General features: G+C 38.0%; 1 protein-coding gene across 1 annotated transcript; it reads right to left on the bottom strand.

Annotated features, from left to right (window-relative positions):
* Positions 1 to 4,685: 4,685 nt before the first annotated feature.
* On the bottom strand, positions 4,686 to 14,969 carry si:dkey-182g1.10 (uncharacterized). The gene is made up of 6 exons (XM_067415532.1): positions 14,600 to 14,969; positions 13,663 to 13,995; positions 11,449 to 11,826; positions 11,209 to 11,313; positions 7,487 to 7,546; positions 4,686 to 7,344 (listed from the first exon to the last, which is right to left on the bottom strand). The coding sequence occupies exons 1-6, from the start codon at positions 14,640 to 14,642 to the stop codon at positions 7,256 to 7,258; spliced, it is 1,008 nt and encodes a 335-aa protein (XP_067271633.1). The 5' UTR covers positions 14,643 to 14,969; the 3' UTR covers positions 4,686 to 7,255.
* Between the last annotated feature and the right edge of the window lie 185 nt (positions 14,970 to 15,154).

Raw genomic sequence — 15,154 nt, 5'->3', positions numbered from 1 at the left:
TCAAACGTTACATCAAAGTCACGTCATTTCCGTGAAGGTGAAGGCGGGTGTGTTTTTACAGTCTCTTCTATTTCCAAGTGTTCCATAGTAAAAGTAGACTCCTAACCGTAAATTTAGGTAGGGCAGAATCTGGGTCTTAGTTTATGATAAACATTTTACTAATCACTTTTACTAAAACATTTAACATGCAGAACACGAGGCTGGAGCTCTAATGTTGATGGACAGGCTTTAAATACACACGACACACGCTCTCGATTCCAACTGACACCTCACACAGCAAAACATATAGTCAAATAAATGTATAACATGATTTAATTCAAGTGGACAGTCAGCAATAAAGTAAGAACAGTCTTAAGAATTAAGAGCTTGAAGTTTCAGGTCTAACAGTAAGCCTAATTCAGGTAGGCTACAGAAATTGAATAAAAAAACTAAATGACACTGCCTAATCTTCACTGTATAAATTAAATATAGATGAATGCATGTTTAAAATAGCTACAAGAGTTATTCAGTCAAGACCAGTGGGTGATTATTATTTTTTCTTTTGTTCTATGATTAACTTTAACCCTTTAACTCTCATCTTAGAAGCCAATGAAAAAAATGTTTTCTTTAAATTCTTTAAAGAAAGCAGTTTTTTGTCAAATTTTTAGTTTTTAACTAAATATATATAAAACTCTATGGTACGGTTTAGATGTCAGTTTATGGTAAATCATGCTTTACATTTACAGTAGTTTATGAGCTTTTAAAAAATAATAATAAACATACCTGTAAAAATGTTAGTAAAGTATACATTTATTGAACTATATATACACCGATCAGGCATAACATTATGACCTATATTGTGTTTGTCCCGATTTTGCTGCCAAAACAGCCCTGACTCTTTGAGGCATGTACTCCACTAGGCCCCTGAATGTGTGCTGTGGTATCTGGCACCAAGATGTTAGCAGCAGATCCTTTATGTCCTGAGGTGGGGCCTTCACGGATTGGACTTGTTTGTCGAGCACATCCCGCAGATGCTCGATTGGATTGAGATCTGGAAAATTTGGAGGCCAAGTCAACACCTCAAACTCGTTTTGTGCTCCTCAAACAATTCCTGAACCATTTTTGCTTTGTGGCAGGCACATTATCCTGCTGAAAGAGTCACAGCCAACAGGGAATACCGTTTCCTTGAAGGGGTGTACATGGTCTGTAACAATGCTCAGGTAGGTGGTACGTGTCAAAGTAACATCCACATGGATGTCAGGTCCCAAGGTTTCCCAGCAGAACATTGCCCAAAGCATCACACTGCCTCCGCCGGCTTGCCTTCTTCCCATAGTGCACCATGGTGCCATGTGTTCCACATGATGTGACGGCAGCCATATTGTGCCAGAACACCCACCACACACCAGCTTATTTGGTGGAGAGGAGTGTCATGGTGTTTTGCATGCACAAATGGTCACAACACTTCATCAGTATGCAAATAATCTGTTTCCATCACTTAACACAAAACTCAAGACAATCTAGCCATTAAATGTTTATAATTCTGATAGTTTATTTAGTATGTCAACTGTTACCTTTCAGGATTTCTTATGCACATTCTCAAACTGTGCGTCAAAATGTGAATGAAAACCCGACTGAGATTGCGCATATATAGCTCATATGCGTTATGTTCTATGACCTTTCCTTACCCCATAACTTGCCAAAATCCGTCCCCTCCCGTTATTCCAGGACCTCAGAATCTACAAATTAAAGTCATCACGAAATCAAAACCCTATTTACTTTTTTAGCACTATTTACTTAGGGTGAACATTTAATCTGTGCAAGTTAAATGTGCCCTATGTAGTATTTTTGCAGTAAAATATCCAAAAGCCACTAGGCCAGTGTTATATATTTTTTTTAGTTCTTACAATATCCCAAATGTAGCGCCGGCAACTATGTCCCGTCATAATAAAAGTCCCGCTGCGTTTGCATGTAACAATTGTTTCAGGAGCCTTGCTCAGCTCCTCAACACTCGGTCCTGCTCTGCTTCATACTACAGTAACGTTAATAATCACATCCATGAACATGATTTCTGCCTGAGTCCTTTCCTGATTCTTTTTCACTGGCTGTGAGGTGAAGACCACATGTCCCAAGATTCAAAGCTCAAACTTGGCGTCATCAAAATACGCCTTTGTTTTGAATATGTGCCCTCTAGTGGATGGAAAAATTACATAGTGCAGTTTTAATGAGAAGGGTCTGACTGCAGAGCCACAGTTTTACCCCAACCGCAGTTTTACCACAGCAGTTCTGACCCCGCATGCGCATTGCGTCGTGAGAGTCTTGTCACTTCGAGATGCCTGTTACGGCACTGGAAGGGAATAAAACTACATTTGTATTTATTTATAGTAATTGCACTTGTTTGATTTGATAGTTATTAGTTAGGTAATTTTTTAATCAAAATCTGAGCAAGGCAACAAATAAGGGATTCTCCAGCCCTGTGACAGCGTTCTAAAGGTATGTTCTGTTAGTCACGTACACTGTACATAATCAAAATTATCTGTAACAATGCATTACTATTACATTAAAAACATGTTTTACTCACATAAGTGTGTTGCACCATTCCTGTCAGATCCAATATAGAAGAAACAACATTGTGTTTAATCTCAATATATCTGCAACCTTCATTTCCGGTAAGGTCAATCTCCCTGCTCTGGCTCGTATATCCAGAGCGTGTATTTTGACCTTACCGGAAGTGAAGCGCATTCCAGGGTGTTAGATATAGCATATTTGAGGTAAAAAATTATATAAATACAGCTCGATTTCTTACACAAACTGATCGTTTTGTGTCTTAAGATATCAGTGTGTCGTCATGAGCCACAGGCTCTTTGTGCATGTTGTCTAAGCATGTTTTTATTTTGCTCTCACAGAATGTTACCCATTCACATGATTATATGACCTACACACAGCAACGGTGGGAGTTAAAAATCTTAATTTGTGTTCTGAAGAAACAAACACACCTACATGTTGGATGCACTGGGAGTAAGCAGACAAACATCACATTTTAATTTTTGGGTGAACTATACCTTTAATAGATTAAGAACCATGTGTAAGATACAAACCTTGTCTCTGTCAGTCACCTTTCTAAAAAATGTAAAAACCTTTATAAGGGGGGGGGGGGTGAAAACACCTATAGAGTAGTATTGCATCCTTCATATCTCCAAAAAGTCTTTAGTTTTATTATAATTGTAAAATAAATATGGGCTGTACCGAGTCTTTCCGTAAAAAAAACGAGCGCCTTGAGGCGTATCGTGTGGGCGGAGCTAAAGAATGACGAGCGCGCAAAGCGGTGACGTCCTCAAGCGGAGAAACTCATGCTATCGATCTCAGATAATAGATGATCCATAATCTAATTCGGAGGCTGAAATAGAAACAGCAACAGCAGGACGTCCGTCTCTGTGGTATGTACTGTATTAATGGCCTGTCAACATTTGTGTGTCTTTACTCGCAGTTTATGAGGACATGATTCTGTTTAGGGACTATTGTATGCGACTAGACCTTAGAAGTAGCAAGCAAAATGGTTTTGCACGTCAGACTAGTGTAACGTTATAACGTTATACATAGAACAGCAATGAAGTAACCGTTAGCGCATTTGAATGACGAAGCACGCGATCGTGTCGTTTACTGATGTTTACTCACGCGACGACAGCCAACAGCACAGACATTTGAAGCAGTTTTACTCACCGGCTGCTTCCAAAGCAGGACCGAACCTTTATCGCTGGGACCGCTCCGTCAAAAACACACTTCTTGGAGTGTGGAGATCCACTTTGCGATGCGACTGAAGCATTTCTGGGTTCAAATCGGTTCAAATGCAGCGCTGCCTTCCCGGAATGCTGTGCTGAAGCGTTGAAGTCGCTTAATGTCTAAGTGGAGGAATGAAGTGGAGCGTGGCACGGACTATAACCAACGTTAGTGTTCACGGACGACTGGATCTGCAGCTGAGAGCAGTGTTTATGGGCGTGCATTTCCTCTCTCTCCCTCTAGTCACGCGCGCGCACCCTACCGGGAGAAGAGCCCGTACAGCCCATACAAGGACCTTCCGGTCTATTAACGTCAAGCCGACCCATACTCGAAAAAAACTCTCCGAAACTTGTGAGAAACCGGAAGGAGTATTTTTAACACAGAAATACTCCATCAAACGCCCAACATTAGTTTTTGAAACTTTGTCTATGTATAGGATGGGAATCCAAGTCTTTAACAGTGTAAAAAGCTCAGGATGCATGAAACAGCATATCACCCCCCCCCCCCCCCCCTTAATATTGATCAACAAAAAAAAGATGCAAAACTATTTCCATAGGACAGTACTTTTCATTTATTGTCATAATTCTCATTTACACATTCTGTACATTTTGGAAATTTAAAGTGAAAACAAACCTAGCCCCATAATTCATATTAAAACCAGATCAGCAGTGAATCAGTCTCAAAACAATTGTCACATTATAAATTTCACAATCATATTCAGATCTGATTCATTACAAACTGACAGAACACAAAATAGTGTTAGACTGCATTTCGTTTTTAGCATACTAAGGCCTGGTTTCACAGACTGGTACACAGAATCTAAGTTCACAGACTTAGATTAAGACATGTAACTAGCTTTTATAAATGGTATATATATATATATATATATATATATATATATATATATATATATATATATATATATATATATATATATATATATATACATACAGACTTGTCTGAACCACATATTAATATGTTTAATAGTGTTTTAAATGTAAACAAAAAAAGGCAGGGTTGTGTTTGACATATTTTGAAAAAGACATCAGCGTTGGCTTTAAAAAAACGGTCATGACTTTTTTTTAAAAACACGGTTTACTCCATAGTATTATGTAAAACAGACACTGGCAGCTTCAAAAAAGACGTCAAGCACGAACACTGCTTTCCATCGTCAGGTGCGCTCGTTCCTGCTGGTGTCGTCAATCTGGCAACCTGCGTGTGCTTCAAGTCTGAGGAGGAGAGGGCCACCTGCTCCAATATTTTAAATTTGGATTGCAATAGCTAGTTCATACAGCCCCTTTAAGATCTGTCAGTGCAAATTACGTTCAGTTAAAACAGCTCAAACATGCATTTTAGTCTGGGACTAGATTGAGCCTTGTCTGTGAAACCAGGGGAAAATTTACTTCCACATTCATTCATTTAGCAGCGAATGTTTTTATCCAACGCAACTTAAAAATAAAAGTTACAGTGCTGAATTTCGAGTGTTCATACAGTACAGACCAAAAGCAGGATATAAAGTACAGGTAGAGAAAATAAGTGATGTCTACAATAAATTGTTTAAACATCCATATAATGTGCCTTAATAGATATGATTAAGTCAGTGAAGCGCTCACAAAAGAGGTATGTACCTGTATATTTGAACATTACAATGGTTGAGGTCAATCAATAAAATGCATTATTTCTGCAATTAATAATAATAATAATAATAATACATTTTATTTATAAATCACTTTACATTTTAAAGAAAATCTCAATTAAAGCATCACAATAATCCTGTACAGACACTCAGGAAGATACAGCATATACAAAAACACATATACAAAGCATCCATATTTATTAATTGCACTTTAGCTTCTATAATGAATATCCACTGAAATATACACATATCAGTCAGATAATCATTAAGTGTGGTGCATATTACCTCTTATATTATCTATACAGTACGAGACATTTATCAAGGTCAGTTCTTGATCATTGATGAGTGAAAAGAGGCACATAACATAATATAGATATTGTATAATTATATATTCTATATACAAGGCATCACTAACTTTTTTGCTCACCAGCCACTGTGGCTAGTGGTTTTTCAAAGTTACTAGCCACACAGCATTTTCACTGGCCACAATTTTGACATTGATACAATGGGGAATAACTGCCAACAAACTGAGACCAGTATTGCGTTTTGATCCATTAAAGAAATAAGCCCCAAGAAGTCGTGGTTAATATGTTGTTAGGCACAACATAGAGCATCCATTAACAAATTTTGAACACAGCTCAACCAATCAAAATTAAGTACCAGGACTATAGCAATCTGTAGTTGATGATAATCTCCAGAAACTTTGGTTCTGGGGTCCATTCTTCGTACCTCGCTTAATACATCCGAGATGATTTGACAGATCCCAGATCTTTTAATCCTGATAACTGATCTCTGGCTGATTTGGTTCTTCAAACGAATATGCGGATTGGATTAAAATATCTGGATTAAGTTATCTGAGATCACTGATCGTGCATGTTTTCCCTGAAGAGGGCAGACGCATCGATACTCGAAACCACGATCAGCAATGCAGCGATTGGCTGGCGTCAAGACAACATAATGACATCATATAATTAAAAAAGCCACCTGGCAAAAAACTTGTCAAAGAAAAAAAAGAAGAAAAAACACGAATTTCTGGGCCTTTATAAGGAAACAGACAAACGACTAAACCAACATAAAAGTTTGATAAATTAAATGTGCACTGTTTTTATGAACATGATTCCCAATTATTGATATTCACGATTTTATATTGGGTATTTGTACATTTTTCTTTCAATGTTTTTTTTTAAAGTTAATTAAATTTGAAGCAGACTTGTTATCTGACAGTATTAATTAAAGTTCCTTAACGGTCAAGATCAAATGATCTGCATCTCTTGCACTGCATTAAGCCACTCCCATAATATCCATCATCACTCCATGTATAGTTGTATAACCTCCAATACAACTATAAAGTAATTATTCCATCGCAATTCACAAATAAATCTCTCAATCAAGTGACTGTGTCTATAGTATTATACGCACATTTTACACAACATTGTAATATTTTCAAATAAACTTTTATATTTATTATTATTTTAAATGATTATTATTGCCCCTGGTTCAGTAATGAACTCTTGTAATAAAGTAGCAGTGGCTGGGACAGATTTTAAGTATCACCTCAAGATGCAATCTAATCCTGTTTACATGAAATAAGCTTCTCCTGAGCAGGTTTAAGCTAACGGACCTGTTGCTATGACAGCAAGTCCAGGATGAGTTTTGAACAACCAAACAATCCGAGATCAAACCAAATCGTCAACAATCAAATCCAGCTAACTGAGTTAGCCACGTACGAAGAACGGACCCTTGGTGCTCCTGATGGTCAGAGCTCCAGTCTTACTGTCCAGCACCAGTCTGTCTCTGAATCTCCTATGAACAGAATCACGTCTTCTAATAGGTCTATTACAACTATTTCTTGCTATGATGTTGCCTTTATACCTCCATTTCATCACGTCGTTTATTACATGCAGTGTTGAGAGGGACAGATTCTCCCTTGCTCACTGTCGTTTCCTCTGTTTCATCTACAAAGGACAGAATTCAAAGAAACTATTTTGTCAATGAAAAATTAGGGAAAAGTCTATATATTACAATGCTACATATAAACCTACTTCTTTAGTTTACTTAAGCACAGGAAGCTCAGTATTATCTGAAGGAAACACTCACCCGGTTTCTGAGTCTCCATTGGTTGACAGCAGTTATTTGAACTCGCTCTCCTCAACAAAACTGTGAATGAACATAAAACACTGAACAATAGCAGAACAAAATGGGGGTGCAGCAAGAATAAGGATTATTGTGCAGTATGTAGACTGTTATGCAAAAGAAAGCTCTTCAGGGTGATACAAGACCATCAGAAATTATCCAGCTTATTATGCAGCTACTTGCAGCTATATTAAGGCTCTTTCACACCGGATGCGTAACTAAAAAGCAAAGCAAAAAAGCAAATATTTCGTGTGCGAATAGTTTGCGTCAAAATCAGCCGCAACATGAATTGAGATCAGCCGAGAAAACATGGACACAAAAAGCTGTCATTTTCTTTAATAGACCAAAAAGAAGTTTTTGGGTGCACCCAGTCTTAAAAGAACAGAGGTTGGGGAGTAGATCTTGTACAGGAGCTAAAACTTTATCATGGTCGGCTCCGCAATTACTTTTGAATGTCTGTGGCCCGTGGGACAATTTGAGGAGCTGTCCAGAGACAGTATCATTAGCACCGCATCTGACTAAACAATTGACAAGACTGACACTTCAGGTAACCTATTGATCCGGAGCAGCCGTTTCCAGTTGAGTCACAATTAATGTAAACATTTAAGTGCCACAGTCGTACTGATGGCAACACATTCACTTTCCATAGTTTCGGACAGAATTAGGTTTATAACTAAATCAACAAGTTTTAACTCAAAAGCTTATGTTATAGTTGTCTGTAGCCTACAGCGACTTGCATGTAGGCCTACTCCACAGGAGCTGTTAATCTCAAGAAGTCCTCGCTGCAGCCTGTAGCACGATGACGTACTTGATCAGATCCAACTGGATAGATAAATACTCAAACTGCTCGCGCAAAAATAATGTTTAATAACATGCTCACTCCATCAGGACACACGTTTAGCATTTTCCCTTGAATGTGTAGGCTACTGGTATTTTAAAGTTCTTTACAGATCGTGTTGCATTGTACCTTGAGGATTCAAATGACAGAGACAATTACTTTGCTCATTTTTCCTTCCAGTAAACATGACCAGAATATATTAAAATTGAAACTGTTTGCATCCATGTAGAGAGAAACTAGGATAATTTAAGCATCAATTTTATGAAAAGATGAATTATTCATCAATAATTTCTTAATACTATTTGCTACTACTACTACACAGGTTAGAACATGATCTATATACAATATTGATCATGCATGTCATTTAACCCAGAGATCGATCCACCATCCAGTACGTATTGGATCTGATCCAGCAACGTCATCATGCTACAGGCTGCAGCGAGGGGTGTCTCGTTAATCTCGTGAGAAATGTGATACCTGGGGGTAATGTTGATTGAATAGCTAGTGACATCTACTGGGCATTTCGTCACCTTTGTTTCCTTGTATTAAATTTTTTTACATTAAAGTATGTTTTTTTTTTTTTTTGCTGCATCACATTGGAGGTTCTGTGTGAAAGCACTCATTAGACAAACAGCTGATAAAAAAAAAAACGTGCATCAAAATCATGTCCAGTGTGAAAGGACCTTTAGAGCTGCACGATTAATCGTTAAAAGATCTGCTATGTCTATTAAACCTTTGACATGTGCGATCACAGCGATTCGTACTGCCTCTGAGCCAGAGAGAGTAGCTGTCATATATAATTATGAAACACTGATGTCTACTGTAACTTTTTGAAGGTACACAACAAAAGAAAATACAACACATTATAATCAATGAAGCTGTCCACACTGGACGTGGTGCAACGCGACAAATCACCAAGAGTAAACTGATGCCATGTTCTACTCCTGATGTATTCCAGCGCTTCTGACTTAAAGAACAAAACAGATTTGCAATGTTTGCTTTGTCGCATCCAGTGTAGACAGCCTCAAGATGAGAAAATATGAGGAGGCATATCCTGCCCTCGGGTTCACCAGTAAAAACTGTGGGTAATGAAGAGAGACCACAGTGTGTTGCGTGCCTCAAAGTATTAGCTTGACAGAACGAAGCCAAACAAGTCAAAGGGTTAGTTCACACAGAAATTAAAATTATGCAATCGCCTACTCACCCTCGTGTCATTACAAACCCGTAAGGCTTTCGTCCATCATTGGAACACAAATAACGATATTTGATCTGAGAGCTTTCTCCATGCAATTACCAATATGTTGCTTCAAAAAGTTCATAAAGAAATCGTAAAACTAATCCAATATTAATTTACGAAGAGCCACGATCACTTTATATGATGAACAGATTGAATTTAGGCTTTTAGTCACATATACACATTGATCAGGGAACATAAGAGCTCAACTGAACCTGCTTAACACATGAGAACAATCTGGTTCTTGCACAAGCTCAAACATGCTGCGTGGGAAAACATATCTATTTAATGAAATTGTATGTAAACATGTACAAACAAGTCATAATGAAGAAACATGCTTAACCCTGTTCCTAAACGTACCCTTCACTGGGTTTTAAACAGGTCATGTGAAAATGTTCACCAAGTGCAAATTACGCTTGTTTCACACATACTCTGTCTGCAGTCCGTATGCGATTCAGGAGCCGCACACACTGTTGCGCATTCACATATGCCGTGTTTGCAGTGTGCAACTGATTTACACAGCTTTTATTCAGCATTTTTTATTTCAAATTTTAAAGTTGTTAGGCTACTGAACATGGCTTGTCATCAAAGCAATTCACTTGTATACACTCTTTCATATATGACACGTTTAAAAGCACTAATATAAACGTTTTATTAAATTCCTTTATTCCATATTCCTTTTTATTTATATAGCCTTTAGATTTATATATTACTTTGCTCACACAACGCAAGTGTCAAAACATTTGTTATAGTCAATGTTAAAATCACAAACAATACAATAGACAAAAAAATCTTTTTTTTTCTTCATTTTATTTATTTTTTACAAGAAATGCAGCAGGTAATAAATAACACCTCCAAGAAAGAAGGAAGGACGAGTGCCATCCATTATGTCTCCTTGTTTAGCTAAATGCCAGGTATGGTGTTGTTTTCCATGCTTTACCCGAAGCAAAAAAGCAATATGACTTTGAAACAGAGTAGAATTATAAATTATATTCGAATGATATGCATCTGTGGTGAAATTACTCGATTTTCTCTCAATACATGTTTATTTTAATGCGAACAAAGCACTGTCACTTAAATTCAACGCATCAGAAAATAGACTCGATGCGGAAACGATCGCCGAACTGCTGTATGTGCCACTCCTGGAACGGACTGCATCCGGGTGGACAGTGTGAAAGTTGTAATCCGTTAACATGGATACGCTCAATTCCTATGGATTCGTTTTACGATCTCATTATGAACTTTTTGAAGCATCAAAAGTAGCGGTTGCATGAACTCTCAATGGAGGGACAGAAATCTCTCAGATTTCCTTAAAAATATATATTTATTTGAGTTTTGAAGATGACAATGACTTACAGGTTTGAAACAACACGAGGGTGAGTAATTAAAAACAATTTTCATTTTTGGGTGAACTAACCCTTTAAGAAGACACTTCACATCACACACAAATGTGTCTGGCAGAAAAAATTGAGAACAACTGAAAAAATACTCAATGGTACCCATTTTCCATCGAGTATTCTTGAAATTTTTACATAATAAAGCATTATCACAATAATTACCACTAATAAAAACATTCAGAAATGAGTTCCTTAGAATTGTATTTTTGTTACTTACCATTCCAGTTTTTAATGCCCGCAGCCAAACAGCCAACTACCATCACTGACAAAAGTACTAGAGCGATTGACATCCAAACAACATGCGAGTGGGATCTTGAAACATCTAAAAAAAGAAATAATAAGAAATTAGCGCAGTGTTAGGAAACTACATGTCATACTGGCACAAATACAACAAGGATCTCAGTCACCTGCATCTTATTTAAATAACCTACACTAAATAGAAACCAAATACACTCACCATGGACAGTAACGCTGAATCTCCTGCACTTGGTCCCAGCGTTATTGCTGATCTGTAGAATATAAAACCCAGAGTGTTCAGGTCTGACGTCTGAGATGGTCAGAGATCCTCTCAGCTTGTCCACCTTCAATCTGTTATTAAATAGCTCCCTGTCACCAGAATCTAATGAGATCTCCCGAGTTTCTCCATCAATTTTAGCGATGGCAGTCGCGTCGCTTTGACACGGGTTAAGATGAACTGGACTGCCTTTAGTGGGCCTTGCAAACTTCCACAGCATCAGGACATCTTTCTGTAGTCTAACATCAGTCTTTAGAGTGACAGGTTCTCCCTCCATCACCGACACTGACTTTATTTCATCTGCGTCTGGATCAAACACACCTGGAAAAGTTCACAGTTGATTATTTGCACAGCAACGCATGATTGTTTACACTACGAAAGCAACCTGGTAGAATGTGTTTTCGACTATGTCTGGAAGTGCTCGAAAGTGGACAAGCTCAAAAGACTTTAGATCCTGTTTACACCTGTATTCTAGCCTGACAAGCCAGACCCACATCAAAATATTTGGTCTGGAAACTCACCATTGACAGGGCTCAATCCGAGGGGCGGGATAAACGCTTGTCTTTTTAAACTCCCTCTGCACGCAATAGGATAGCGCTACACCAACCAGAGCAACGAAGGTGAAACAGAGCTCGCTGATAGATTAAACATTCGCCGTATCCGGTCGGCAAAACTCCGAACCCATCTTCCCTTCTTAAGAATGACTTCAGTGCCGTTCTTTGTTCTTTTCTTAAGAAGAAAGAGAAAAGCTTAACTCCAAGTCTTCCAGAGTCACGGTCAAAGCTGATTTGAATGACCGCCGTTCGCCAGTTTCTGTGTTTACTAGAAGCACGCAATGCCCACCAACTCTATACACGATGTGATTGGCCCGGCAAGAGTTTGGCGAATAGAGCTCAGAAGGGTTTTGAGAGTTGCTAGATGAACTCGCGGGCAGATTAAATTTGCTGCCGCTAGGGTGCGTCTAGATTTCTAGGCGACCTGTATTCAGCATTGTATGGTTAAAGGGTTAGTTCACTCAAAAATGAAAATTAGCCCATGATCATGATCATAGCCCATGGCCTCACCCTCAAGCCATGGTGTATATGAAATCCTTCTTCTTTAACAAATAACATTGGAGTCAGATTAAAAAAAAATCCTGGCTCTTCCAAGCTTTATTATGGCAGTGAATTTAAAGAGCAAAAAAGTGCATCCATCCATCATAAACGCACATCACAAGGCTCCGGGGGTCATAAAGGCCTTCTAAAGCAAATATCTAGCTGCCGCCAGACCACCAAAAAGCGTAACTGACAGGTAACTGTAGGACGTAGTTTAAGCTTTTTCAACTGGGACAGGCGTTACACTTTCTTTTTACAAGCATCTGGCGGACGCTAGATCGTTTTCTTTATTAAGTTTTAAATATGGATATTTTTCTTACACAAAACAACTGATTCGTTTCAGAAGGCCTTTATTAACCCCCGGAGCCGTTTGGAGCAGTTTTATGGATGGATGCACTTTTATGGGCTTCAATTTTTGGGCTGCCATTATAATGCTTGGAAGAGCCAGGACATTTTTTTAATATAACTCAGATTGTATTTGTCTGAAATATGAAAGTCCTATACACCTAGATATCCCGAGGCAGTTTTAATTTTTGGAAGAACAATCCCTTTAAGGTTGTAATTTCAAGCACCATTTGTGTAATCTGAAAACCTAACTATTACAATGTGTTCCAAAAACTCCCAAATTGTAGGCTTCCTAATCCTTGCTCTTCCTGGGAAAGAGCTGGTAGGTCATATGACAACAAAAAGAGAGAGAGAGGCCAGACGAGAGGAAGGAACTACACGACCCTAGAGAGAAACATTTCACCACACGACATTGGTAGGAATCTGAGGCTGGTAGAGACCTTCCTTCACATACGGATTAAATCTTCACTATAATAAAGTTACAATGGAACGGTCAAGCAGGTGAGATCAACCTGTTTATATGATCAGTTTTCTGTCACTATTTATGCTGTAGTTGCTTTTGTAAACACTAAGTTTCTAGTCATGCATGTTAGTTGACTGTAACTTAGTGAACTTCTTAAACGCTATACATCATTTCAAAAACTATAAAAAACTGCACATTAACAGATAAATAATCAATGTGTTCAAACTGATGGTAAATATAATCTTAATTACTCACCAGTTACAGTCACATTGAATCTCTTGATTATGTATACACTCGTGCTGATTATGTGCACTTTATAAAGTCCTGAGTGGTTGGTTCTGATGTTCCTGATGGTTAGAGATCCAGATTCCAAGTCCAGCTCCAGTCTGTCTCTGAATCTCCCATCAGGACCATCCAATACAGATGCCGGGGATGCTTGGTCTTCAATTCGAGCTATAACCGCACTTTCAAACTCCCACCTTATTGTATTATATTTTTGTGTTGGATTAAAACAAGTGTTTAGCGTGACAGAATCTCCCTCCTTCGCTGATACGGACTTCACTCCATCCGTCTCAAACCCAAACACACCTAGAGAACAGATACAGTTAATCACATAAAACTCACGGTAAATCTATCTGAACAACCATAGAATACTTCAAGATGAAGACAGAATCAAAATTTGACCACTTTTGCTTTTAATGGTAACAAAGATGCATAACATGCTTATTTGAAGATTTGTTTACACTGTAAGTATGGATTAAGTACTACATTTACTTATAGTTGTTTGTAATTATGCATTATTTAGTTATTGCTATTATCCACATGTAACAATTGCACTGTAAAATAAAGTGTTACCTAAGCTTTTTTTTATGTTAATACAGTAGGTAAATAAAAGTGTGTACGCATTCATCACAAATGAAAATAGTTTACCCAAGAAAACTACAATGGCGTCATGACGTTTAAACGTAAACACAAACGCACACGCACACTGACTACACGCAAATAACACGCGGTGCATCGGAAAATAAATGCAGTATATTAATAGAATAGCCTACCGCAACCAAAACAAAGGCATTATTACACATGTAAACACCTTGAACTGAATAATACCCTGCGTGCGTTCCACTTCCGGTTTCGAATGCGTGAAAATCTGGTGAAAACGAAAGTGGTTGAAAATAGCATTATTACTTACCTTCAGCGAAAAATAAAACAATAGGGAAAATTAGGTTTTTCATATTTCTGAACACAACAGTAAAATATTATTTGTAAGGCGATTATTTATATAAACGTGTGCCGTTATGCAGTTAGTTTCCGAGCCGCTCCCTGACTGACTGAGAGGATTTTTTACAGACTAACAAACCGACTGAAGACCGATTCAGGGATGATTTTTCATAACGATATCTAAGCTGCTAAAAGAGAAATCAGTGCCCTTGTGTTTGAGGAGAAAGGCGAATAAAAAGCATCTGATTGAAACATGTTATCGTGTTAGCTGGACAGCGCCACCTAGTGAAGGGAACTAATACATCGAGTTAAGGTGGATGAGCTCTCTCTCACCAGTCTTTTTTAAAAGTACTTACTCCGAGAACACAAAACCGGAAACTGGACCATTGAACATTTAGGTAGCACTTTCCTCTTGTACCACAGATGTTTCCACAGTGTTTGTTCTGAAAATGACAGTTGTTTTCAAATTTACACTCTGAGAATGTTCACTTTTAGAACTAGAACATTAGAATCTTGACCCAGAGAG

Source organism: Pseudorasbora parva, chromosome 14, assembly GCF_024679245.1.
Source record: "Pseudorasbora parva isolate DD20220531a chromosome 14, ASM2467924v1, whole genome shotgun sequence".
In the NCBI taxonomy this organism is placed as follows: domain Eukaryota; kingdom Metazoa; phylum Chordata; class Actinopteri; order Cypriniformes; family Gobionidae; genus Pseudorasbora; species Pseudorasbora parva.
The sequence above is the reverse complement of the archived record's forward strand: the minus strand, read 5'-3'. Positions and strand labels throughout refer to the sequence as shown.